This window comes from Zea mays, chromosome 10 (genome assembly GCF_902167145.1).
Source record: "Zea mays cultivar B73 chromosome 10, Zm-B73-REFERENCE-NAM-5.0, whole genome shotgun sequence".
NCBI classification, from domain to species: Eukaryota; Viridiplantae; Streptophyta; class Magnoliopsida; order Poales; family Poaceae; genus Zea; species Zea mays.
In genome coordinates, this window is record NC_050105.1 from 115,360,771 (window position 1) to 115,387,096 (window position 26,326).

The 26,326-nt window shown below is 46.7% G+C and overlaps 1 protein-coding gene across 1 annotated transcript; it reads right to left on the reverse strand.

Annotated features, from left to right (window-relative positions):
* Window positions 1-776: 776 nt before the first annotated feature.
* LOC107403146 (uncharacterized) lies at window positions 777-2,106 on the reverse strand. Its single transcript, NM_001321406.1, has 2 exons — window positions 1,843-2,106; window positions 777-1,715 (listed from the first exon to the last, which is right to left on the reverse strand). Exons 1-2 carry the CDS (start codon window positions 2,041-2,043, stop codon window positions 1,200-1,202), a joined length of 717 nt encoding a protein of 238 aa, NP_001308335.1. The 5' UTR covers window positions 2,044-2,106; the 3' UTR covers window positions 777-1,199.
* Window positions 2,107-26,326: the final 24,220 nt, after the last annotated feature.

Consider the following 26,326-nt stretch of genomic DNA (forward strand, 5'->3'; position numbering starts at 1 on the left):
TGCGGGTCAATAATTGAACGATTGTTTGGTTACATTTATCTAGCAGCAGGTCTTTCTACAAGTTAAGGTTAAATGCATCATCAACCGCTTCCAAATCATGAATAATCGCAAGATTAAAACAACGTTATAGTATTTTGTAGTAGATTCTCTTTATAATTTATTAGTTTGTTTCATGCATATCTTAGAGCTGATTAGTGGAATACTTTGTTATTTGACTATTATTATAGCTTGAATTACCAGTAACCTACTACTCTGAATTGTATTCTAAACCAAGAGATTAATTTTTTTTTGCTGTGGAAGTGGACGCAAGTTTTAAATGCTGGCTCTGCCACTGTGGGTTAGCGATTCATCGTGGTGCGCTTGTGCAAGTTGTGCTGCCCGATATTTTCAAGTGACTATCCCTGTTAGATGAGGTTCCGTCTAACCACTCTTGCCGTACAGCAAGTAGACATGTAAACTACCAGATGCTAAGGTAAGGACGCCGATGTCACTGGCTCACGCCGTGGTGCATGCTGCCCCGTCCCCTTTCGCATACCGGAAGCTGCTTCTTTTGAGCTGGCCGGACGATCGAGCCAAACGTTTTCTATAACTGAAGAAAGAACAATATAATTTGCTAGGTAAACATTTTTAGATTGACCAGGCTCAGAAAAACTTGTCATGTCTTGTCCGCTCAGTCCTTGTGAGCGAGAGCATATATGTTCCATGGTTTTCGCGCGAGGAGCTGCCTCTATTTGGCTGGGAACATGATAGAAGAAATGGCCGCGCATTAGCGATCATCGACGAACCTCCTCCTACTTCTCGGGGTAGTCGGTACATATGCCACGGTGCAGCGCTATCAGATTAGAGTTTTACCGGTAACCGCCACCATAGTGAAAGTGAAACTATAGTCCGTCAACGATTCAGGACCTGATTAAACGCTTGCCAATCTTCAGTTCTTCACCAACTGTGCTTTGAACATGTACTGTATATTTACGCCGTTGATTCAGTATCTAAGAAGGCAGTGGTGAGCGCTGACTTCGGCAGAGTACCCTCGCACGATTCGCTAGGACATTTCGTGCCATTGCACTTTGGCCGCAGAATCTCCTTCCCAGCATCGCCGTGTGGCACTAGCTGAAGCGCCGCATTCGCGTCGCATGTACCGCGCTCTGGCAGCGAAACAGGGAAGCCTCGTCTCCCGCCATGGCAAGAAGTCCTCCAGTTCAGGAGAAGAGGACGTGGAGCGAGCCGTTCCTGGTGGTCGCGCAGACGGGGCACGCGTCCACGCCGGCCTCGTCGCACACGCGGCACAGGCACAGGTGCCGGCACGGCAGCAGCAGCACGCACGCTCCGCCGCTGCCACACGACTTGCACGCCAGCTTGGGCATGGACGCGCCGTTGGCGTGCGCGGCCGGCGCCTCGCCGAAGCAACACGACCGCGCGTCCTCGGCCTCGGCCTCGCAGACGCAGACGGCCGCACCGCGGGGCCGCAGCTGGTCCAGCGTGGCGCGGAGGCCCGCGGCGACGGCCTCGTGGCTCCTGGCCACGCCCACCCACGCCTGGCACTCGGCGCCCGCTTGGCGGGCCTTCTCCTCGAGCTCCGCGTTGCGGTGGAGCGCGCGCTCCAGGCCTGTCTCCGACGCGCGCAGCCGCCCCGACGCAGCGCGGCCCACGGCGGCCAGCAGCGCGCGGCCGTGCCTCCGCCGCGCCTCCTGCAGCGCCGCGCGCATCCTCTCCGCCTGCACAACATATACCACAGTCCACAGATCAGACGACACCATCGGACGACCATGCGTCCCACTCCCATCTATCGTCTGAGTCTGACGACGAAGCCGATTCCGGTTAAATCACTAATTCAGGCCGTACCTCGAGTCTAACGAGCGCGTCGATCTCCATGCCGTGGTGGTGCGTCCACGACGACGGGATGTCCCGCGAGACGACGGTCGCCGCGCCAACTGCCACCACTCTCCCGCTAGTGGACGTCGCCGCGCCGGAGCCCACCGCCCGGCTCCGCGCGTCGACGAGCGGTGGCACTGGCAGCAGGCGCTCCGTGCCCGCCGGAGGCATACCAACGCGCTGATCTTGCAAGAGATCACCGCCCGCTGCTGGCGCTGCCGCCTCAAGGCGCGGCCGCTTCCTCGGCAGGAAGCCGTAGTTGCACCAGGCGAGCTCGCTGCGCGGGAAGTCGCTGAGCACCGTCGTGTCGTCCCCGATCCGGGCCGGTGCCGGCACGCACCCGGCGTACTCGTCCAAGAACAGGGAGCCGCCCGCCGCCGGGGCTAGGTCGTGCGAGAAGTGCCGCGCCTGCACGGCCATGGCAGACGCAAAGCAAGGACTGGGGAAGGGGTCGGGTGGGAAGGGCCAGTGGAAGAACTGGGAATGGGTGGGCACTGGGCAGGGCAGGGCAGGGTAGAGCTGGTTATATATATACTGCCACGCTCGGCTCAGCCATGCCACTCCGGCAGGCTTGGGTGGGGGGAAGACTGAGCGGTGCCAACAAAAACACACGTAGGCGCCGCGGATGCGTTCGAGGCGCGACGAAAGCGGATCGCTTTCGACCGGCCTGGCCGGGCGTGTGGGGGCATTGGGCGTGGAGCCGTGGACGCCCTTTTTTACTGTGTGAGCTTAGCCCTAGGCCCTAGCTAGCTGCAAGCATCGTGAATAGAGATACAGGACAATAGCCATGGGTGTGAAGACGATGACTGTGATGTTGGGCGGTGGACGTTCCCCGGACTGGCTGGCTAGCTGGACCGATACCACGGATGGATGGGCCGGCCACTCCATGTTTCATGGCCATGGCCAGTTCAATCGTCTAGCTAGTGCATGGCGCCGTGGCTTTTGTGCTTTGTTCTGGATCAGATAGCTAGCGACTAGGGCAACCGTGTCCATGCCACTAGTAAAAACGATTGCAACTGCTGTGGCGCGCGCCGGCCAGTCAAAGTCTTGGCAGTTGGCCGTCGGAGACGGCGGCTAGCCCTCTGAGAATCCGATCGATCCCAGCACCGGCCGGTCGGCCGTAAACTTCACCCTCGAAGGACGAGAAACATGGCATGCGATGCAGTCCAAACAGTGGATGGACGACGCGCTGTTGCAGTTTCAACGCACCGTGCGAGAAGTGCGCCAGATAATAACAAAATTAGGCGCTGGAAAGTCAACAAGACAACAACAATAGCTATACAAACCAGATTTGTCAGTCGATATGAATGTAGGACCGGATCGCCAGATACAGTGTCATATTGATCTCTAAAATCATAAAATGTATTTTAAAATTTCTAAAGTTTAAGACTTATTTAGGTCTAAGCGGTTGTTTATCTCTACAATATTAAAACATCAGTTTCAACAGTCGTCCTGCATCATATTTTTAGTCCTGCATCATATTTTTACAAATAACTCACTCGCATTTCTTTTAAATTAACCTGCTGCACCCCTCGGCGCAGACCTCCGTATATAGATGGCCAAACGACGGCCCGGCACAGACCCGACGCCCGCAGCTCCGGTCCAGACATGTCGGCCTGCTGACCATGTCGGGCCGGCCCGTTAGCCCATTGGACCGTTTGGTTAAATCAGCGTAAAAACGGTGCAGGAGGTGGGTTCGAACCCACACCCTGATGGAAACAGTGCGGGAGACACTAGGTGAAGTTGTCTAACTAGTACAACATCATGCTCAGGTGTTTTTAATATTGAATATAGATTGTACATCTGTATATACATTTTTGTAAAATAAAAAAAATATAATCGTGCCCGGACGGACCAGCACTACGGGCCATGCACGGCACGACGCTCGTGTCGGGCTGGCCCAGGCACAATTAAATGGGTCGTGTCCCGGGTCGGCTCGCCAGACACGACCCATTTGACCATCTATATCTTCGCACGATAATGATGGTCCTGGTCTCGGTTGTCGCCACCTCGTTTACCATTCTCGGCAGAGGGCGTGGGAGCAGGCACCTCCTCCCCGTATTCGTTCGACACCAGCCCCGACACCGACCAACACAGTGGCTATTGCACGTCCACGAGGATGTTTCACAGCATGCACGCACCATCGTTTTTGCCGTCGTCAACAAAAACACTCGGCAAATGACCAAATGCAGTCGGCAAAGTGTTTGTCGAGTGCCACACTCGGCAAAGAGCCCATGGTGAACCAAACGTCGACAATGACCTCTTTGTCAAGTACTTTATGTAGGACATTTAACAAAGTCTTTGTCGGGTGCCCAATAGGTACTCAACAAAGAAAAGGCGTCATGATGGCGTGCATCACGGTGATAGAGCCATTGTCGAGTGCCTCGTTCCATGGCACTCAGTAAAGAAAGGTTCTATGAGGCACTGGGCCCCTAGCACAGTTATTGTGCCAAGTGTCTTGAGTGACACTAGGCAAAAGTGGAGCTTTTGCCGAGTGCCATCACTATACCAAAATAAGCAATTTCCGAGAGGCCAATAACTTCCTACGGGTTTTCTTCAAAACCGTAGGACATCAATAATTTCCGAGAGGCGACTAGGACCTCTCAGAAGTTGCCTTAACTTTCGACGACCGACCTAGGTCCTCTCGGAAGTTGCCTTAACTTCCGACGACCGACCTAGGGCCTCTCGGAAATTGCATTAACTTCCGACAGCCTCTCAGAAAATGCTTATTCAGGCGTTGTTCGGTCGCGGTAGGCCTTAACTTCCGACGGCTTTACTAGGGCCTCACGGAAGTTAGCCTTTGTAGGCTAACGGCGCGTGCACCCGTCTCTGTCTTTCGCCCATTTTTCAGCCAGCAACCGCCGGTCCGCCCCGCCGCCCCGGCTGCTCGCTCGCCCCGCGCCCGCCTGCTGCTCGTACGCCACGGCACAGCCGGCTGCTCGGCCGCCCGCCGCCGCCGGCTCGCCCGGCCCGGCCAGCCGCCGCCTCCCGTCATCTCCTGCTCGCCCGCCTGGCTCCGCCAACCGCAGCGGCACGCATGGCAGTCGTCGCCGGTCCACCCCGCTCGCTGCTCGCCCAGCCCGACTCCGCCAGTCACCACCGCCCGTCCTCTCCTGCTTGCCCGGCCTCGCTCCAACACAGCTCATTCAGACCCCGAGCGCCGCACGTAGCGCCGTTGCCCCAACGCCATCGCGTCACCGTTTCGTCGCTTCAGGTAACTTTCGAGTGTTTGAATTTTAACTGATTTTAAACCGTAGGAAGTTATGTCAATTAGGCTAATCAACTTGAGAAGCTAACTGGTGCATATAATTTAATTATGTTAGCATCTTGTTTGTTACAGATTAGTAATATTTTCGCAAAATTGTCGTAATGTTGCGGAACTTATGTGTCATAAATCATTGCTCTGCGGTCTCTTATGGGTGAATCACATGTTCTACTGTTTTAGCATCAAATATGGTGGGTGAGGACCGTCGATGGATGTATGAAGGTTGGCGTATGAATGATCCCTCAGTAGAGTGGGTAAGAAAGACAGGGGATTTTATTGCCCATGCTTTTACTTTGTCAAGAACTGGCACAGATGTGCGGTGTCCATGTAGTATGTGTCGTATTTATAGATGTCAAGACAAGAGAACTCTGTCGGGACACCTTTGCAAATATGGCTACATGCCTGACTATGAAGTCTGGGTGTAGCACGACGAGGAGTTTCCCTGTGAAAATGCATCGGAAGCCCACAACAATGACGACGTGGAATACGATAGAATGGATGAGATGCTTGAAGATTTAAGGGGGGATCCTGATTTAGTGTTTCCACCAAATCCTGAGGAGCCGCCTCCTCTAGAGGTTAAAAAGTTCTTCGACCTTCTTAAGGCTGCAGAAGAGCCGTTGCACGAACACACAACAGTTTCCATCCTTGCTTTCACAACTCGACTTATGGGTATTAAGTCTAAGTTCGTGTTCTCGAACAATTGTTACAACGATCTCTTGAGCTTAATCAGCGAAGTGTTTCCACCAAATCACTAGATGTCGAAAGACGTGTATCAGTGCAGGAAACTGCTCTCTAGTCTAGGCATGGACTATTAGAAAATTGATGTCTGTCTAGATAATTGTATGCTGTTCTGGAAGGATCATGAGAATGATAGTAAGTGTTTAAAGTGTGGCAAGTCGAGATATGTAGAGGTTAAACTATGATGGTGAAATGGTCACATCAACTGTAGCCAAAAAGCAACTTCGTTATATGCCTCTTGCGCCTCGTATTAAGCGTTTGTTTCTTTCGAGGAACACAGCTAGGCACATGAGATGGCATAAAGAACGTGAACGAGAGGACACTCATGTGATGACGCACCCGTCTGACAGTGATGCGTGGAAGGCTCTAGATGACTTTGATCCAGAATTTGCTATTGAAGCGAGAAATATTCAAATTGGGTTGGCGATAGATGGTTTCACACCTTTTAATACGAACGCGGCATCATATTATTGTTGGCATGTATTTGTTATTCCATACAACCTTCCACCTCATCTGTGCATGAAATATGATTACATGTTTCTTTCCCTAATTATTCCTGGTCCAGACCATCCTGGGAAAGGGCTGAATGTGATGATGCAACCCTTGATCGATGATCTCAAAAAGTTATGGAAAGGAGTCTGTCAGTACCCTAAAATAGGGGTACCCCTTACTACCGTATGAAGACGCAGTACCCACACGGCTATCTTTAGTCGCGTGGTAAAGAAGCTGTGCGTGGAACCAAACCATGGCTCGCCCTAGCCTCGAGCGACTACTCTGGGCCAGCAACAGCGCCCGACCCCACCACGTGGATAGCTCCGGGACCGCCACGTGGCCAGAGAAGATGATATACTCCAAGGTATCAACAGTGAGTCCGGACCCCCATGGGAAAGTGTCGGACCCCTGTATATACAGACCAGGCCCCCGGGTAAGGTCTAGGACCTCCACGGGTGCAAACCGGACCCCTAGGATGGGTTCTGGACCCATCTGTGTGGGGTCCGGGCCACTCACAGCAGGGTCCCGGGATTCTGGGACAGAGAATACCCAGGCCTTAATCAAGGCCAGGCGGGGGTCTGGAGCTGTAACACCCTGATCTGTCAATTGAAAACAACTCAGTTTGAAGTATTGTTTTCTAGGTAAAAGGAGAAACATTTACGTTTTCAAATAATAAATTTGGTGATAGAAACAAGGTACACAATTTTTGAGTAAATAGAATCTATCAAGTGTTTGATGCATTCATACGGAAGCATATATTTTGTTTGATTTGAATTTCAGATCCAATTCTTGGATCTAATTGTGTGAGAAAGATATCATTTGTTAAAATAATAAAGAATTGTTAAAATAATTTTTGAAAATATATGCATTTTGATTTGTTAATAATAATATTGAGTTTGTTCTATTTTTAGGAATATTTATTCTGTTATTCAAAAAGGGAATTTCGAAATTAAAAAAAAAGAGAAAAGAATAAAAAAACTCAAACCACCACCCGTTCCCACTTCCTAGGCCCATCTGACGCTCTATTCTTTATATTTTTTTATGACGTGTGGGCCTGGTCGTCATTCTTTTTACTCTCCTTTCTTCCTATGACGGGTGGGACCACATGGAGCTTCTTCCCTCGTCTCCCTCTGCTTGCTCCTGCGCATCCGCGTGTGGTCGCCGCTGCACATCTCGGTGCTCGACGGCTCGCGTCCCAGCACTCCTCAACTCCACGCGTCGTTCCACCTCCGGAGTGGAGCACTAACGCGCGTAATTATTTCTCCTTCAGTAACGCAGCGACGTCCCTTTCCTCTTCCTACTTGTGGCTGTCGCCATTAATGGCTGTCGGTTTCCCCTCCCGGCGCTCTCTGCTTTCCTCCCGTGCCTATAAATCGATGGCCCACACCTCTGTGAAACTGTTCCCGACCCCCATTTCCCACCTCCGCACCCCTGCTCGCTGTCCACGAAGTCTCCACGTCGATCGCCGCTGTTTACCATCTCAGGAGCCCTCTGCTCCGTCCCAGTCGCTGGTGGGTAGCTCGTCGAGAAGCCTGCGTCCTCCTCTACAATTCCCCTACTTTGCCTGCTGCTGTTCGCACCGCTCGCCGTTGCCGTGTCGTCGAGCCGCCGGCATTCGCGACTCGCTGGAGCATCGTTTGTCGCAGACTCTCTGCCCTTGTGCCGTCTTCAGCGCGGAACATCGCTAGAGCACCTCGCCGGAGCTGTACTGCCATGTGCCATCGGAAGAAGCTGCTGGACGTCGTTCGATTCCATCACCGCACCGGTCCTGCTGCTTCATCGTGTCGCTGCCCGTGTTCGTTGGTTCAGCTCGCCGAAGCTATCGCCCTCGTCATCAAACTAAGGTAGAAGATAATACAAATTATAAACTACCCTCTAGACTATAGGCTAATCTCGTATAAATCTCTGCGACGATGTTTTTACTATAAAATAATTATTTACCATTTAAATAATTTATTCGAGCTGTTCACCTCATAAGTTTATGCAAAATACATTAAAATCATTATTTGCCAATGTTCACGTGTTTTTCGTAACTTCAATTTGGTTAGTGATTGTTATAATTGACTTTACGTAGTTTTATAAATAAGAAATGAGAGAAAGATTACATATTTTTAACAAAAAATTGGAGATGTTTATTCCTAACGATATTTGTATAAAAAAATGTAAAGGTATCACCTACCCTTCTAGTCTACCTTTATTTATGTGTAGATCCATGTTACAGCTTTTATTATAAAATATAAATTTAGAACCCAAATAAAATAGAAATGGTTTTGTTAGTTTTATTAATTTTGCATAAGCATTATAATTAGTGTTTCCAACAGTGCACACATTTTCGTAGTTTAATTTGAAATTATGGTGGTTATACAAGAGATATTAAAATAGCCCTTTTAAAGAGATATCATGGTTTCCTAATTTAACCATGTTCATTATATGTGTTTAAGTATGGCTTTCTTAAATAGAAATTTAAAATAAAATGTAGACCATATATTTCTTAATAAAAAAATAGAAGATAAATATATCTCCAATTAATAGATTAGTTATATTTTCTTAATGAAAAGATAACAAGGGTCATTGCCTTTATAAACTAAAATAATAGTTTATACATAGTTTCCTTTCTAACGAATTAGATCATTTGTTCCTATAATAGAATTAAAGATAATTAATAGATTAATTATCCTTTATCATAATTTATTAATCAAATCTATAGTCAATTTATTCTTAACTAGATTTATGGCATGATTAATGATTTCATAGAATTTAGTCCACATTATATATGAATCACTTAGCTTTTTCTAAGGGATAAAATAAAGTAATTAGAGTTTAAGTTCTTTTATAACTTAAAATGTTACCTTATATATGGACTTCGAATATACTAATATAGGCTATATGTTTTCGAAGGAAATTAAAAGATAGTTATTTGTTTATTATCTTTTGCATTAAAATCCACTTAAGGCCCATAACCTAACTCGTCTTAAATAGGTGATTAATAATATAATTATGATCTTTTCACATAAAACTTATTTAGACTTATATCTTAATTTGTCATAAGTGAATGATTAACAATGTGCTCCATAATGCTTCTATAATTAATAACGTGATTAGTAGCCCATTAACATTAGATATAACATATATCTTTTCTAAAAGATTAGAAATGTTTAATATGGTTATAACGTGTTCTATCATCTTATAAACCCTTAATCTTAGATGTATCACATATGACGTTTTATAAAAGATTAAATTGATGAACCTAATATTTGTATATTTTAATTAAGATATTTTAAGCTCATGTCTTATTTTATAAAGTATAGATAACATGTTTGAAAAGAATACCCTCTTATTATAACCATGACTTGCGACATATTTGAAAAGCGAACGCTCTTTTCGTTAGGCTTTCTTTTAGCTTTACATATGGTGAATGTGGTATGTTATTGAGTGGTGTTTGTTCTTCTTGTTTGTTTGTGTGATATTCAGTGGTTGATCTAGTAGTTAAGAATCAAGATCTATTCAGATCCGTGGAAGAGTCTCAAGGCAAGTGGACTTCTCCCTCTGCATATTCTGTTTGATCCCAAACAATACATTTAATAAAGTTTATTCTTTTGGATATATATGCATAATTTGACGGGTTACCTATTTAGATAACCTTTCCAACCTTATTCCTTGATCAAACCTGGGAATTATACTTTACCTTCCTAGCTATGCTATTGCTACAAATTAACTTTATGCAGTCACTCCCGCTTATGATATTAATGTTCCAAAATGGTAAGTTTACATTATTGTTGTTAACCCGATGGTTAAACAAGATCATTGCATATTAATTGGAACATGGAGTGACCACTCGGGATAACAGTGCAACCACGAGTGCTATCATGGCTCTGGCTTTGGTAATTAGCTTTATATGCTTAGTGCCTGGCAACCTTACCTGAAATATGGGCAAGAGGGGGAGCGGTAGGTGTTGGCAGCCCACGTTAACATGGGGACGTATTCTTGGCTAAGGTACCTCACCCAGGGGGCCACCACCATCGTCTTTAGAAACCTTAGCGGGTTGCTTCGTATTAAGTGTATTTTGTGAAAGCCTCATAGTGGATCCCTAGCCACTCACCTCGGAAGTGTTTACGGGTTTTGGCCGACCCAGGCTAGAGGGGATACACGGCTTGTGGGTAAAGTTGTACCACCTCTGCAGAGTGTAAAATTGATATATCAGCCGTGCTCACGGTTATGAGCGTCCTGGACTCCTCACATGATAATTGAACTTGAAGATGGAAATAAATTGAGATCCGATGATCTGCCAATGGTTTGCTTAAGTGGTTTCACTTAAGTGTTTTTGATATATTCTTATACCTTTGTTTAATGGGAATACTTGGGATTCACACTTATTAGTAAGACAGGTGTTGTTAATAAAATGTTGACCAACTAAAATGCTTACTGCTCAACCTCAGCCTCACCTTGTTAGACTTGCATTAGTTTTTCCCCCACTTGCTGAGCCCCGACCATAAGTGAGCTCACCCTTGCTTAATTTTGATCAGAAGTTGCAGATGAAGATATGATGCTGAACTCCATGGATGCTAGTCTAGTGATACCCCCGGTCATCTTCCTGTGGATGGATGTCCATGTTCGTTGTACTTTGATGAATAAAGGTTAAGACATTATGTCTGTTTGAAGTGTAATATGTTAATAAAGTCGTTATTTACGCTTTTATGCATTGTTCTTTTGATATATTACACTTGTGACGTCAACATATGTGTGGAAATAGATCCTGGCACACATATGCTATGCACCTGGCTCTGCCATTAGAAACGGGTGTGACAGAAGTGGTATCAAAGCAATGTGACCGTAGGTCGCTAGATTAGTTAGAAATGGAAAACCCAATTAGTTGTTCAAAACTTGACTTATTTGTCTCAATCAAAACTTATTTATATCAAAACTCGTCTCTTTTATTTTCAACCCTTCTTGTCTGATTCTTCATCTATCAGAAGGCTCTCCTCAGAAGCATTGCAAGATGATCAAGCTAGGAATGCGGAACTTGAAGCGAAGTTTGCCAGAAGAAACCCTTTCGAAGCTATCGACAACGCCCTATTCTCTATCTTATCCCCACTCCGCAGGAAGTTTTGTTATGGATTCCTTGGATCTATTATTTGACTTCTTGGTTAGGTTGATAGGATTGTTCTTTAGTATTAAGATTTTCGACTAGATCGGTAATTGCGATATTATACTGTATTATAAGTGGTTTTCTAATCCCTAATATTGCTATATAACCCTTGACTCCTTATACTTTTGTTTTCTTTCCATTATTGCCACCCTTGTGCAATATCTACCTTGATATATTAACTTTTGCCTCTCTACTTTTCTCCTTGATAATGCTTTCTCCCTAACTCACTTCATATCCTTGGTTGTATTATTTATCCTCACTTTAATAGTTCATGGTTATCTTATTTCACTCTTGGCCACCAACAAATATGTCATGTCTAACTCCTTGATAATTCTTACCCAACTCCTTGATGTTATAATATCTTTCTTATTCCAAACCTTGTCTCACATTTTGTTTTGGTTAGTACAATTGGATTGTGTTGTGCTGGTATGCTTGAGTTCATTGTCCTTTGTGTTCATGTTTGATTTGCTTCTTTAAAATGATTGTTGGTGTATTGTGTGACTTTTGTCCACAATGACATCAGTTAGCTAGGTAAAACCTTAGATAGATGGGTTTTCTCTGCTCTCTATAATCTATCTTTGCTCAACCCTTTCATCCCTTCCATTCTTTCATACCCATAAAGATGTCAGACCTTGGAATGTCAACTACAAGTGATGTCATTAAATGCAAAGAATGTGGTGTGTTGGCAAGTCAAAACAACACTCTAAATAAAACAGCTGATGAACAGACATTGAAGACACAAAAGGATGCACAACCAAACCAACAGACAAGTGAACTTGGAACGTGCTGTTGTTGTGAGTACTATGGAATTCCTTGTCGCCAGATAAGTACAAACGAAAGTGAAACTACAAAACAGAAGAATTGTATTTTATTTTCTGGCATAAAAAGACAAATGTCTCCCCAAGAACAACTAGTAGCAGATTCTCTCATACCTAATGCACTGTTAGTTGATGAATTGCAAAGTATTCCCAAAAGGAAACATCACAAGGATGCCCAGCCCCAAGAAGAAACACATGAGTGTTATATTGATGGATGGACTATTACTTGCACACAGTCTCAGCCTCGTGGTCGCATCAGGTCCAAGAAACAAAAAGGAAACATGGAAAAAGTCAAGAAATAACTTCAAGAAAAGCTTGCTATCTATGTGTACGTGAAGATCATTACTTCCGTAACTGTCCTGAGAAGAGTTCACTACAGATCACCTCCGAGATGAAGCTATCTCAGTCTTCAGACATGGAATATGAACAAAAATGCACAGAAACTTCTAACAACACCGTAAAGACAACTCCACCATGTAACTTGTCAAGTCGTGCTTGCTTTAGCTGTGGTGATACCGGCCATCTTGTTAATGGTTGTCCTAAGAAGGATGTGGAGATCAATAAGGTCCAAAAGAAAAGACCACACCCTCAAACCCATGCATCAACAAACAATAAACAACAGAAAGAGTCCATGGGAAGGATAAGTTATGCAGTGACAGGAATCATTCCTTATGAAAATGCAGTAATTTTTGGAACACTAGTCATTCACACAACCATCGCCACCGTGTTGTATGATCCTCGTACAACGCATTCTTTTTTCAGTGCCCAGTTTGCAACAAAGTATGGTATCTTTAAGTGTCCCTTGAGATCAAGGAAGACCATCAGTGCACCTGAAGGAAAAATGTTAGTAAACTACATATGTCCAAAAGTAAGTGTTAAAATCAACGGGATAGATTTTCCAGCTGATCTCCTAGTGATAGAATCAATGGGAAAGGATGTGATTCTTGGAAAGAATTGGTTACAAAGAACTAAAGCAGTAATTCAACATACTGAGAGAACCATATGTTTGGAAACTCCATCTGGAGAAACATTAATAGTTGAAGACAATCGACCTCCAACTCAGATTGGTACATCTGTCAAGGAAGAATAATATAAAGTTTAGCTAGAAGGTGTATGTCTCACGAAGAAAAAAAACGTCAAGGTGTTGCCTCTTTCAAGAGTTGTAATTGTGCTAAGTGATATATGAATAAATTTGGAGAATCTCTCGCACCTATTGTGTTTTGCCTCTTTATAAAGAGAATAAAGTATGGTGTCATCTGCTATATGCAAACAATGTGATGCTCCACTCTAGTTGCACTAAAATTACCCTCGAGTCTTTCTCTCAATTTAGGCTCAAAGAAATACTGTTGGATCAGAAAGATGATTTGGATATCAAGCTCTGAAATCTATAAGGTTCAAAAGATCTCTATTAAGGAATATAACACATGTAAACTCTTGAAATATGAGGAAGCTAGAAACCATCCTTGTTCCTTGACTAATCTTATCTTGGAAATCAAAAAGTTGTGTTCGCTCTTCATCTTAATGTCATACAAGCCTCTTATGCAATCTGTCTCACTAACTCTTTTATCCTCTAACTAGATGATGAACCCCAATGGAAATGAAGTAAATGGTGCCAATGACAATATTCCTACCTTAACAACTACGAACGAGAAAAATGAGTCACCGAGATATTCGATGAATGGAATGAAGAACAACAAAAGGAATAGAAAAATGTTTGGATACATGATTAGTTCACCTCAACCACAAGCAAAAGCCCCGAAACACATGGATACCCAAATAGAAGAATCAAGTCAGACTCAGCTATATGAGATACAGACACCCGGTCAACCCTCACCCCCTGTAGGTCAAGCAAAGTTGACTCGCAAAGAACTCAAAGCAAGAGGTGCTTGCTACCACTGCAAAAATGAAGGACATCTTATTCGCTAATGCCCCAAGAAGCGTCTAGACCGACTAGAGAAGAAAGCTGCCAAGCATAACCTATGCAATAATCCAGAAGACTCACCATTTTATAAGTATGATGATGAAGGACGCTTGATTAGTATACATTGCAGAGCAAAGAAGAAAGGAAGTTCCTTAATATTAGAAGAGTTCAATGTGAACTAAGAACCTACGAATAACCATGAATCACCTTTGTTTTCTTGCTAGCCTTTTCTAATCTCGAGGACGAGATTCTTTTTAGGGGGGTAGATTTTGTAACACCCTGATCTGTCAATTGAAAACAACTCAGTTTGAAGTATTGTTTTCTAGTTAAAAGGAGAAACATTTACGTTTTCAAATAATAAATTTGGTGATAGAAACAAGGTACACAATTTTTGAGTAAATAGAATCTATCAAGTGTTTGATGCATTCATACGGAAGCATATATTTTGTTTGATTTGAATTTCAGATCCAATTCTTGGATCTAATTGTGTGAGAAAGATATCATTTGTTAAAATAATAAAGAATTGTTAAAATAATTTTTGAAAATATATGCATTTTGATTTGTTAATAATAATATTGAGTTTGTTCTATTTTTAGGAATATTTATTCTGTTATTCAAAAAGGGAATTTCGAAATTAAAAAAAAGAGAAAAGAATAAAAAAACTCAAACCACCACCCGTTCCCACTTCCTAGGCCCATCTGACGCTCTATTCTTTATATTTTTTTATGACGTGTGGGCCTGGTCGTCATTCTTTTTACTCTCCTTTCTTCCTATGACGGGTGGGACCACATGGAGCTTCTTCCCTCGTCTCCCTCTGCTTGCTCCTGCGCATCCGCGTGTGGTCGCCACTGCACATCTCGGTGCTCGACGGCTCGCGTCCCAGCACTCCTCAACTCCACGCGTCGTTCCACCTCCGGAGTGGAGCACTAACGCGCGTAATTATTTCCCCTTCAGTAACGCAGCGACGTCCCTTTCCTCTTCCTACTTGTGGCTGTCGCCATTAATGGCTGTCGGTTTCCCCTCCCGGCGCTCTCTGCTTTCCTCCCGTGCCTATAAATCGATGGCCCACACCTCTGTGAAACTATTCCCGACCCCCATTTCCCACCTCCGCACCCCTGCTCGCTGTCCACGAAGTCTCCACGTCGATCGCCGCTGTTTACCATCTCAGGAGCCCTCTGCTCCGTCCCAGTCGCTGGTGGGTAGCTCCGAGAAGCCTGCGTCCTCCTCTACAATTCCCCTACTTTGCCTGCTGCTGTTCGCACCGCTCGCCGTTGTCGTGTCGTCGAGCCGCCGGCATTCGCGACTCGCTGGAGCATCGTTTGTCGCAGACTCTCTGCCCTTGTGCCGTCTTCAGCGCGGAACATCGCTAGAGCACCTCGCCGGAGCTGTACTGCCATGTGCCATCGGAAGAAGCTGCTGGACGTCGTTCGATTCCATCACCGCACCGGTCCTGCTGCTTCATCGTGTCGCTGCCCGTGTTCGTTGGTTCAGCTCGCCGAAGCTATCGCCCTCGTCATCAAACTAAGGTAGAAGATAATACAAATTATAAACTACCCTCTAGACTATAGGCTAATCTCGTATAAATCTCTGCGACGATGTTTTTACTATAAAATAATTATTTACCATTTAAATAATTTATTCGAGCTGTTCACCTCATAAGTTTATGCAAAATATATTAAAATCATTATTTGCCAATGTTCACGTGTTTTTCGTAACTTCAATTTGGTTAGTGATTGTTATAATTGACTTTACGTAGTTTTATAAATAAGAAATGAGAGAAAGATTACATATTTTTAACAAAAAATTGGAGATGTTTATTCCTAACGATATTTGTATAAAAAAATGTAAAGGTATCACCTACCCTTCTAGTCTACCTTTATTTATGTGTAGATCCATGTTACAACTTTTATTATAAAATATAAATTTAGAACCCAAATAAAATAGAAATGGTTTTGTTAGTTTTATTAATTTTGCATAAGCATTATAATTAGTGTTTCCAACAGTGCACACATTTTCGTAGTTTAATTTGAAATTATGGTGGTTATACAAGAGATATTAAAATAGCCCTTTTAAAGAGATATCATGGTTTCCTAATTTAACCATGTTCATTATAGGTGTTTAAGTATGGCTTTCTTAAATAGAAATTTAAAATAAAATGTAGACCATATATTTCTTAATAAAAAAATAGAAGATAAATATATGTCCAATTAATAGATTAGTTATATTTTCTTAATGAAAAGATAACAAGGGTCATTGCCTTTATAAACTAAAATAATAGTTTATACAGAGTTTCCTTTCTAACGAATTAGATCATTTGTTCCTATAATAGAATTAAAGATAATTAATAGATTAATTATCCTTTATCATAATTTATTAATCAAATCTATAGTCAATTTGTTCTTAACTAGATTTATGGCATGATTAATGATTTCATAGAATTTAGTCCACATTATATATGAATCACTTAGCTTTTTCTAAGGGATAAAATAAAGTAATAAGAGTTTAAGTTCTTTTATAACTTAAAATGTTACCTTATATATGGACTTCGAATATACTAATATAGGCTATGTGTTTTCGAAGGAAATTAAAAGATAGTTATTTGTTTATTATCTTTTGCATTAAAATCCACTTAAGACCCATAACCTAACTCGTCTTAAATAGGTGATTAATAATATAATTATGATCTTTTCACATAAAACTTATTTAGACTTATATCTTAATTTGTCATAAGTGAATGATTAACAATGTGCTCCATAATGCTTCTATAATTAATAACGTGATTAGTAGCCCATTAACATTAGATATAACATATATCTTTTCTAAAAGATTAGAAATGTTTAATATGGTTATAACGTGTTCTATCATCTTATAAACCCTTAATCTTAGATGTATCACATATGACGTTTTATAAAAGATTAAATTGATGAACCTAATATTTGTATATTTTAATTAAGATATTTTAAGCTCATGTCTTATTTTATAAAGTATAGATCACATGTTTGAAAAGAATACCCTCTTATTATAACCATGACTTGCGACATATTTGAAAAGCGAACGCTCTTTTCGTTAGGCTTTCTTTTAGCTTTACATATGGTGAATGTGGTATGTTATTGAGTGGTGTTTGTTCTTCTTGTTTGTTTGTGTGATATTCAGTGGTTGATCTAGTAGTTAAGAATCAAGATCTATTCAGATCCGTGGAAGAGTCTCAAGGCAAGTGGACTTCTCCCTCTGCATATTCTGTTTGATCCCAAACAATACATTTAATAAAGTTTATTCTTTTGGATATATATGCATAATTTGACGGGTTACCTATTTAGATAACCTTTCCAACCTTATTCCTTGATCAAACCTGGGAATTATACTTTACCTTCCTAGCTATGCTATTGCTACAAATTAACTTTATGCAGTCACTCCCGCTTATGATATTAATGTTCCAAAATGGTAAGTTTACATTATTGTTGTTAACCCGATGGTTAAACAAGATCATTGCATATTAATTGGAACATGGAGTGACCACCCGGGATAACAGTGCAACCACGAGTGCTATCATGGCTCTGGCTTTGGTAATTAGCTTTATATGCTTAGTGCTTGGCAACCTTACCTGAAATATGGGCAAGAGGGGGAGCGGTAGGTGTTGGCAGCCCACGTTAACATGGGGACGTATTCTTGGCTAAGGTACCTCACCCAGGGGGCCACCACCATCGTCTTTAGAAACCTTAGCGGGTTGCTTCGTATTAAGTGTATTTTGTGAAAGCCTCATAGTGGATCCCTAGCCACTCACCTCGGAAGTGTTTACGGGTTTTGGCCGACCCAGGCTAGAGGGGATACACGGCTTGTGGGTAAAGTTGTACCACCTCTGCAGAGTGTAAAACTGATATATCAGCCGTGCTCACGGTTATGAGCGGCCTGGACTCCTCACATGATAATTGAACTTGAAGATGGAAATAAATTGAGATCCGATGATCTGCCAATGGTTTGCTTAAGTGGTTTCACTTAAGTGTTTTTGATATATTCTTATACCTTTGTTTAATGGGAATACTTGGGATTCACACTTATTAGTAAGACAGGTGTTGTTAATAAAATGTTGACCAACTAAAATGCTTACTGCTCAACCTCAGCCTCACCTTGTTAGACTTGCATTAGTTTTTCGCCCACTTGCTGAGCCCCGACCATAAGTGAGCTCACCCTTGCTTAATTTTGATCAGAAGTTGCAGATGAAGATATGATGCTGAACTCCATGGATGCTAGTCTAGTGATACCCCCGGTCATCTTCCTGTGGATGGATGTCCATGTTCGCTGTACTTTGATGAATAAAGGTTAAGACATTATGTCTGTTTGAAGTGTAATATGTTAATAAAGTCGTTATTTACGCTTTTATGCATTGTTCTTTTGATATATTACACTTGTGACGTCAACATATGTGTGGAAATAGATCCTGGCACACATATGCTATGCACCTGGCTCTGCCATTAGAAACGGGTGTGACAGGAGCCGACACATGTTCGGACCTTACCGTATACGCTTCTGCTCCCCGCTCAGGCGGCGCCCCGATGCTGCCACGTGGCATGGTGCACGTGACGTAAGCCAACGGGCGGGGCCTGACGTAAGGCCTCTGGGTTGCGCGGCCTCTGCATTTATTGTGGATAAGGCGCGCCGCCTGTTCAATCCACTGGCAGGCGATGTGCCGCCTCGGCATTTATTGAGCCCTGTCCATTCCACTGGCAGGCGATGTGTCGTCTCTGCATTTAATGAGACCTGTCCATTCCACGGGCAGGCGGCGACCAGTCCATTCCGCAGGCGGCGTGCCTGTCCATTCCACTGGTAGGCAGTACGCCCATGCTGCCGCGTGCACTACGCTCATCATTACTCGCGCGTTACCAAGGAAGCAACCGCAACATATCAATACTGCATGGACTACGGATATCATGACGCTAGGAGATTGCTCAGGCGTACTCGCCTTAGTTACTTCTATAATGTATTCCCTCCGTTTTGCTCCTGGGCCCACATGTCGGGGCTCAGCATCCTTGTACGTGCCCCCCTTGAGCTATAAAAGGGAGGGCACACGACGTTACAAGGGAGACCCAACTCGGACTCTCAGACTCACAAGTTCATACTGAAAGGGAAATGTGCCCTTGGGCCATTTCTAAGTATTTTGGTGATTAAGTGCCCAACACAAATGGTTTAAGTGTAAACTGTGCAAAATGGTGGATGAAGTGCAAAAATCATCAATAAGGTATGATTCTAGACTTAGTACATTGTATTTTGTGTACTAACATATTTGTCAAAGTGCTAGAATCAGAGAAAATACAAAACGAAAAAGACTTGGCTGGAGCAGCCAATTACAGCTTCGGTCTGGGTGCACCGGACTGTCCGGTGGTGCACCGGACAATGTCCGGTGCGCCAGGACCAGTCTCGGTGAACAGTCCGCTCTCGGGACTCGACGGCGGTGTACGGCTATAAATCACCGGACTATCCGGTGGTGCACCAGACTGTCCGGTGAGCCATCCACGACGAAGTCGTCGCTCTCGGGAAGCGATCAACGGCGTACGGCTATAATTCACCGGACTGTCCGGTGAGCCAACGGTCGACTGCGCCAACGGTCGGCCGCGCAATCCGCACGTGACGTGTGGCCGAGCCAACGGTCTGATGGGAGCACCGGACTGTCCGGTGTGCACCGGACAGTGTCCGGTGCACCAACGGCTCCAATTCTTCAACGGTCGGCTGCGCCAGAATAGGAAAGCAATCAGCACCGGACAGTGTCCGGTGCACCACCCGACAGAAGGCAAGGATAGCCTTCCTGGACTGCTCTCAACGACTCCTAGCTGCCTTGGGGCTATAAAAGGGACCCCTAGGCGCATGGAGGAGAACACCAAGCATACTTTGAGCATTCTTAATAATTCACACTCCGTCTTTGCGCACTCGATTGACATTCTTAGTGATTTGAGCTCCGTTCTAGTGGTGAACCTTGTGCGATTCATTTGAGCTCAAGTCTTGGCCGTGTGTGTGCGTATTGCTGTGGATTTGTGTGTGTGTTGCTTCCCTCCCTTACTCTAGTGCTTTCACTTTGATTCTTATTGTAAGGGCGAGAGACTCCAAGTTGTGGAGATTCCTCGCAAATGGGAAAGAGTAAAGAAAGAAGAACACCGTGGTATTCAAGTTGATCATTGGATCACTTGAGAGGAGTTGAGTGCAACTCTCGTCCATTGGGACGCCACAACATGGAATAGGCAAGTGTTATACTTGGCCGAACCACGGGATAAATCCTCGTGTCTTTTGTGCTTGTTCTCACTGTGTCTATTGCGTTTCACAAGAGCTCTCCTTAGCCACTTGATTTCATTGTGCTAACTCTTAATCAAATTTTGTGGCTTTAAGTTTTAAGTTTTTATAGGATCACCTATTCACCCCCCCTCTAGGTGCTCTCACATACAAGCTCTCAAGTTCACAGATTCAATACAACACACAACAGTGGAGTAGGGTATTACGCTCCGGCAGCCCTAACCACTCTAAACCCTTGCGTGTTCTTGTGTTCATCTCGAATCCACCTAGCAAGCAAAACGCTTAGGCCCCTCCTCATCTTAGGATTTAGGGCGGGTGTGTTCCACCACCCAGCCAGAGATTTTCCTCTCCGACATTTGGCGCGCCAGGTAGGGGACTGGCATTAGGTTTTTGCTTGTTTTCCTGCTCGACACCATGGTCCAGATCGTTGAGCACCATGACTTCGATCCCAAAGACTTCCCGATGGAGGAAGAAGCTGCGTCTTCCATGCCTCGGGCCTCCAGCCGCCCTGCGCCTGGTGCTGCTGCTGTGCGCTCTGCGCGGCAGCACACTCCTGCGCAGGCGTCCAGGGCGTCAAGGGCTGCGCCTGGGGCCTTGTCTGCAGCCAGGGAGTTGCTACACCACCCTCCTAGCTCTACGGCCTCGCCGGGGGCCATGAAGCAGTGGCGTGAGGATGTCGATTGTCTGCTCGGCATGGCACATTCTGGCTCAGCCAGGCCCAGGCCTCGGTCATCCCGGCGTCAACACGAGGCGTCGGTGTTAGTGCGCTCACCCTCGGTGAGGGCCGCACCGACTGAGGACCTGCGGGCGGAGCTCAACCGTAGGCGTTCGGGAAAGGACGCTCCAGTCCCTCTGGAGAGGTCTGATGACCTACGGGCAGAACTCAACCGTAGGCGTGCGGGCGAGGACGCACGAGTCTCTCTAGAGAGGGAGCGTGAGCGCCGGCTAAACTTAGAGGGTCGCAACCTCGACCACGACTTCGCTACGGTTGCACCGCAAACTCCAACGGGCGCCCGGATCCAGGTAGGTGTCCCATTGGCCGGTGTGGGCTGCGCTGCACTGGCGGATCATCTCCGCGCGGCGACTTGGCCATCCAAGTTCCGGCCACACCTACCGGAGAAGTACGACGGTACATCAAATCCGTCGGAATTCTTGCAGGTATACGACACCGCTATTACGACAACAGGTGGAGACACTGCCATAATGGAACCATACTTCCATGTAGCCTTGTCTGGGCCGGCCCAGACCTGGCTCATGAACCTCACCCCAGGATCGATCTACTCCTGGGAAGAGCTCTGCGCGCGGTTCACAGCGAACTTCGCCAACGCTTATCAACAACATGGCATGGAGGCTCACCTCCATGCAGTGAGGCAGGAACCCGGGGAAACTCTCCGGGCTTTCATCTCCCGCTTCACTAAGGTACGAGGGACTATACCCCGTATCACCGATGCTTCCATCATCACCGCTTTCCGCCAGGGGGTACGTGATGAGAAGATGCTGGAGAAGTTTGCCACGCATGACATGGAAACTGTCACCACACTCTTCGCTCTGGCCGACAAGTGTGCCAGAGCTGCCGAGGGCCGTGCATGGCACTCGGCGCCACAAACCGGAGATGCCCAGACGGGTGTCTCGGGTGTCGTCACCCAAGACGGAAAAGAAGAAGAAGAAGAATCGCGGCCACGAGAGGCCGTTGTCTGTTGCTCCGGTCGTCGCACCGCGACTGGGGGCCGGAACGAGCGCAACAAGCGCCCACGGCCACAGGGAGGCAACAACGGCTCATGCCCTGTGCACCCCAACAGTCGCCACAGCGCCGCGGAGTGCCGCGAGATCATCAAGCTCGCGAAGCGCGTCAGTGAGCGGCGCGAGCAGACTTCCAAGGATGGCTCCCCATCTCGTCGCCGGCCTGGCAAGGAGAGGGTCGACGACGGTGATGTGGCCACGGGAGAACGAGACCTCGGGTATCAGTCCCCCGAGGAGGTCCTCAAGGACATCCTCACTGGAGACTCCGACTCCGGTGATGATACCGACCGCCGCAAGAAGTTGTACGTGATGTACGGCGGAAGCTGGGAGCTCACCTCCCGCAGGAACGTGAAGTCCCTGCGCCGCGAGGTCTTGTCGCCGACCCCAGGGGTCCCGAAGGCAGCCCCACACCAGCGGTGGCGGAGCACCACTATCTCCTTCGGGGCATCTGACTGCCCTATAGATGGCCAAACGGGCCGGCACGGCCCGACCCAGCACGGCCCGTCAGGCCCAGCTAGCGAAGCGTGCCGTGCCAGATGGGCCGATGTGCCGCTACCACGGCCCAGGCACGGCCCGTCAGCCTGCTAGTCGTGTCGGGCCGGCCCGGTGGCACTATGACCCATCTGAGTATATTGTATAATTTAGCAAAAATGTGTAGTTGTGGGGGCTCGAACTCACAACCTAGTGTATAAGAGACTTAAACGCATCCATCTAGCCAGTGTGGTTGCAGTTTTATTGTGTTATATGTTGAATTCTTATACTTAATATATGTAAACTATTATTTTTAAAATAAAAAATGTAACCGTGTCATGCCCGTGCCAGCACTACGGGTCGAGATGATGGCCTAGGCACGACACTATAGCAGTGTCGTGCCAGGCATTGGCACTATACTAGCCGGGCCGGGTCGTGCATGGGCCGTGCTTTTTCGTGTCGTGCCTGGGCTGGCCCATCGTGTTAGTGCCAAATGGCCATCTATAGACTGCCCCGAGAACATAGCAGGGGCCGACATACTGTCGCTCATCACCGCCCCTGTCATTGCCAACATCAAGCTGCATCATGTTCTGATCGACGGTGGGGCTGGGCTCAACGTCATCAGCCACGCTGCGTTTAGGCAGCTGCAGATCCCAGGGTCCCAGTCCCTCTCGTCCATTCTCTGGAGTGGCACTCAATCGGTGTATCCCCTTGGGAGCATCACGCTCCCGGTTACATTCGGGACAGAGGAAAACTTTCGCACAGAGAATGTCCAGTTCGACATTGCGAAGGTTAACCTCCCGTTCAATGCCATCATTGGCAGGCCGGCCCTGTACCGGTTCATGGCCATTGCCCATTATGGGTATCTGGTCCTCAAGATGTCGTCTCCAGCCGGGGTCCTCACCGTGTGGGGCGACCGCGCCGCTGCGCTTGCGGCTGTGGAGAAGCTGCATGCCCTGGCGGTGGAAACTGCTCGCCCGGACGACGGAGGGAGGAACCCCTCGACCTCCGGTACGAAGGCGCCTACCAAGGTGCCAAGGGTGCGACCATCCGGAGCGAACGACGTCTCCGTCAAGGCCATCCAGCTCTGTGCGGATTCCCCCCAGACCACTCGCATTGCGGGTGATCTGGAGGAAAAATAGGAACTCGCGCTCGTCGCCTTCCTCCAGGCAAATGTCGACGTGTTTGTATGGGAGCCGTCGTAGATGCCTGGGATCCCCAGGGAGGTGATCGAGCACCATCTAAAGATCAACCCTGATGCCAAACCGGTGAGTCAGAAGCCTCGGAGACAGTCCGTTGAGCGTCAGGACTTCATCCGAAAGGAGGTCCGGAAGCTGCTAGACGCCAGCTTCATCAAAGAGGTTCATCACCCAGTGTGGCTGGCCAACCTAGTCATCGTCCCCAAGGCGAATGGGAAGCTTCGAATGTGCATTGACTACACCAGCCTTAATAAGGCTTGTCCCAAGGACCCGTATCCACTTCCACGGATAGATCAAATCGTGGATTCTACCTCCGGGTGCGACCTCTTGTCCTTCTTAGATGCTTACTCTGGTATCCATCAAATCCAGATGTTTAGGGAAGATAGGAAGCATACCGCTTTTGTAACAGTGGATGGGTTTTACTGCTATGTCGTAATGCCTTACAGTCTGAAAAACGCCTTGCTGACATTTGTGCGGGCAATGAGTAAGACTTTCGGGGACCTGATTTGGGACAGAGTAGAGGTATACATCAATGACATCGTGGTCAAGACTAAGAGAGGGTCGACCCTAGTGGAAGACTCAACCCTGGTCTTCGACAAGCTGCGGGCAACACACACGAAGCTAAACTCGGACAAGTGCGTCTTTGGTGTCTCCGCAAGAAAGTTGATGGGGTTCCTGGTTTCGCACCGGGGCATTGAAGCAAACCCGGAGAAGATCAAAGCGATTGAGGCGATGAGGCCTCTAGCCCGTATCAAGGATGTCCAGAAGCTTACGGGGTCATTAGCCGCCCTTAGCCGCTTCATTTCAAGGCTGGCTGAGAGGGCGCTGTCCTTCTTCAAGCTGTTGCGGAAGTCTGACCCATTCGCTTGGTCCGAAGAGGCGGAACATGCCTTTCAAGAGTTGAAGCAGCACCTGATGTCCCTACCAATACTGGTAGCTCCAGAACCTGGGGAACCATTGTATTTATACATCGCGGCGGCTGCAGAAGCAGTGAGCATGGTGCTGGTCGTCGAAAGGACAGCACAAGAAGACCAGGTGGCGCTAGAAGGCTAGGAACCTGAGGGCTCGGCAGGGGTCCGGGCCGTTTAGAGGCCGGTCTACTACATCAGCGAGGTCCTCCATGAAGCAAAGGCCAGGTACCATGAGACACACAAACTTCTCTATGCTATGCTTGTTGCGTCCAGGAAGCTGCGCCACTATTTCCAGGCACACAAGGTCGTGGTGGTGACCTCCTTTCCGTTAAGGGCCATCCTCCACAACTCTAACGCCACAGGAAATATTGCCAAGTGGGCCGTGGAGCTTGCAGAGTTCTAGCTAGACTTCTAGCCTCACCACGCCGTCAAAAGCTAGGTCCTGGCTGACTTCATCGTGGAGTGGACACCTCCCCTGAGCGCACCTGGGGGTCCAGATCCCGATTCGGACCCCACACCTACGGAGCCCAGGGGTTCGGTCTTCACCGAGCCCCACTGGACGCTCTTCTTCGACGGATCCACCCGTCAACAAGTTGGCGGAGCTGGGGTGGTCCTCATCGACCCCAATGGAGATCAAGTGAAGTACATGGTGCACCTTGAGTTCAAGGCCACCAACAATATGGCAGAGTACAAATGAAAGTCGCCTAGAGGGGGGTGAATAGGGCAAATCTGAAATTTACAAAGTTAATCACAACTACAAGCCGAGTTAGCGTTAGAAATAATAATGAGTCCGAGAGAGAGGGCGCAAAACAAATCACAAGCGAATAAAAAGTGTGACACGCGGATTTGTTTTACCGAGGTTCGGTTCTTGCAAACCTACTCCCCGTTGAGGTGGTCACAAAGACCGGGTCTCTTTCAACCCTTTCCCTCTCTCAAACGGTCCCTCGGACCGAGTGAGCTTCTTCTTCTCAAACAAATGGAACACGAAGTTCCCGCAAGGACCACCACACAATTGGTGTCTCTTGCCTCAATTACAAGTGAGTTTGATCTCAAGAAAGAATGAGAAAGAAAAGAAGTGATCCAAGCGCAAGAGCTCAAATGAACACGACAAATCACTCTCTCTAATCACTAACGCTTTGTGTGGAGTTGGGAGAGGATTTGATCTCTTTGGTGTGTCTTGTATTGAATGCTAGAGCTCTTGTAAGTAGTTGAAGGGTGGAAACTTGGATGACTTGAATGTGGGGTGGTTGGGGGTATTTATAACCCCAACCACTAAACTAGACGTTTGGTGAAGGCTGCAGTCGACGGGCGCACCAGACAGTCCGGTGCGCCACCGGACAGTGTCCGGTGCGCCAGCCACGTCACCCGGCCGTTAGGGTTCGACCGTTGCAGCTCTGTCTTGTGGGCCCGCATGGTTGTCCGGTGGTGCACCGGACATGCACTGTAGGCTGTCCGGTGTGCCACCCGCGCGTGCTCT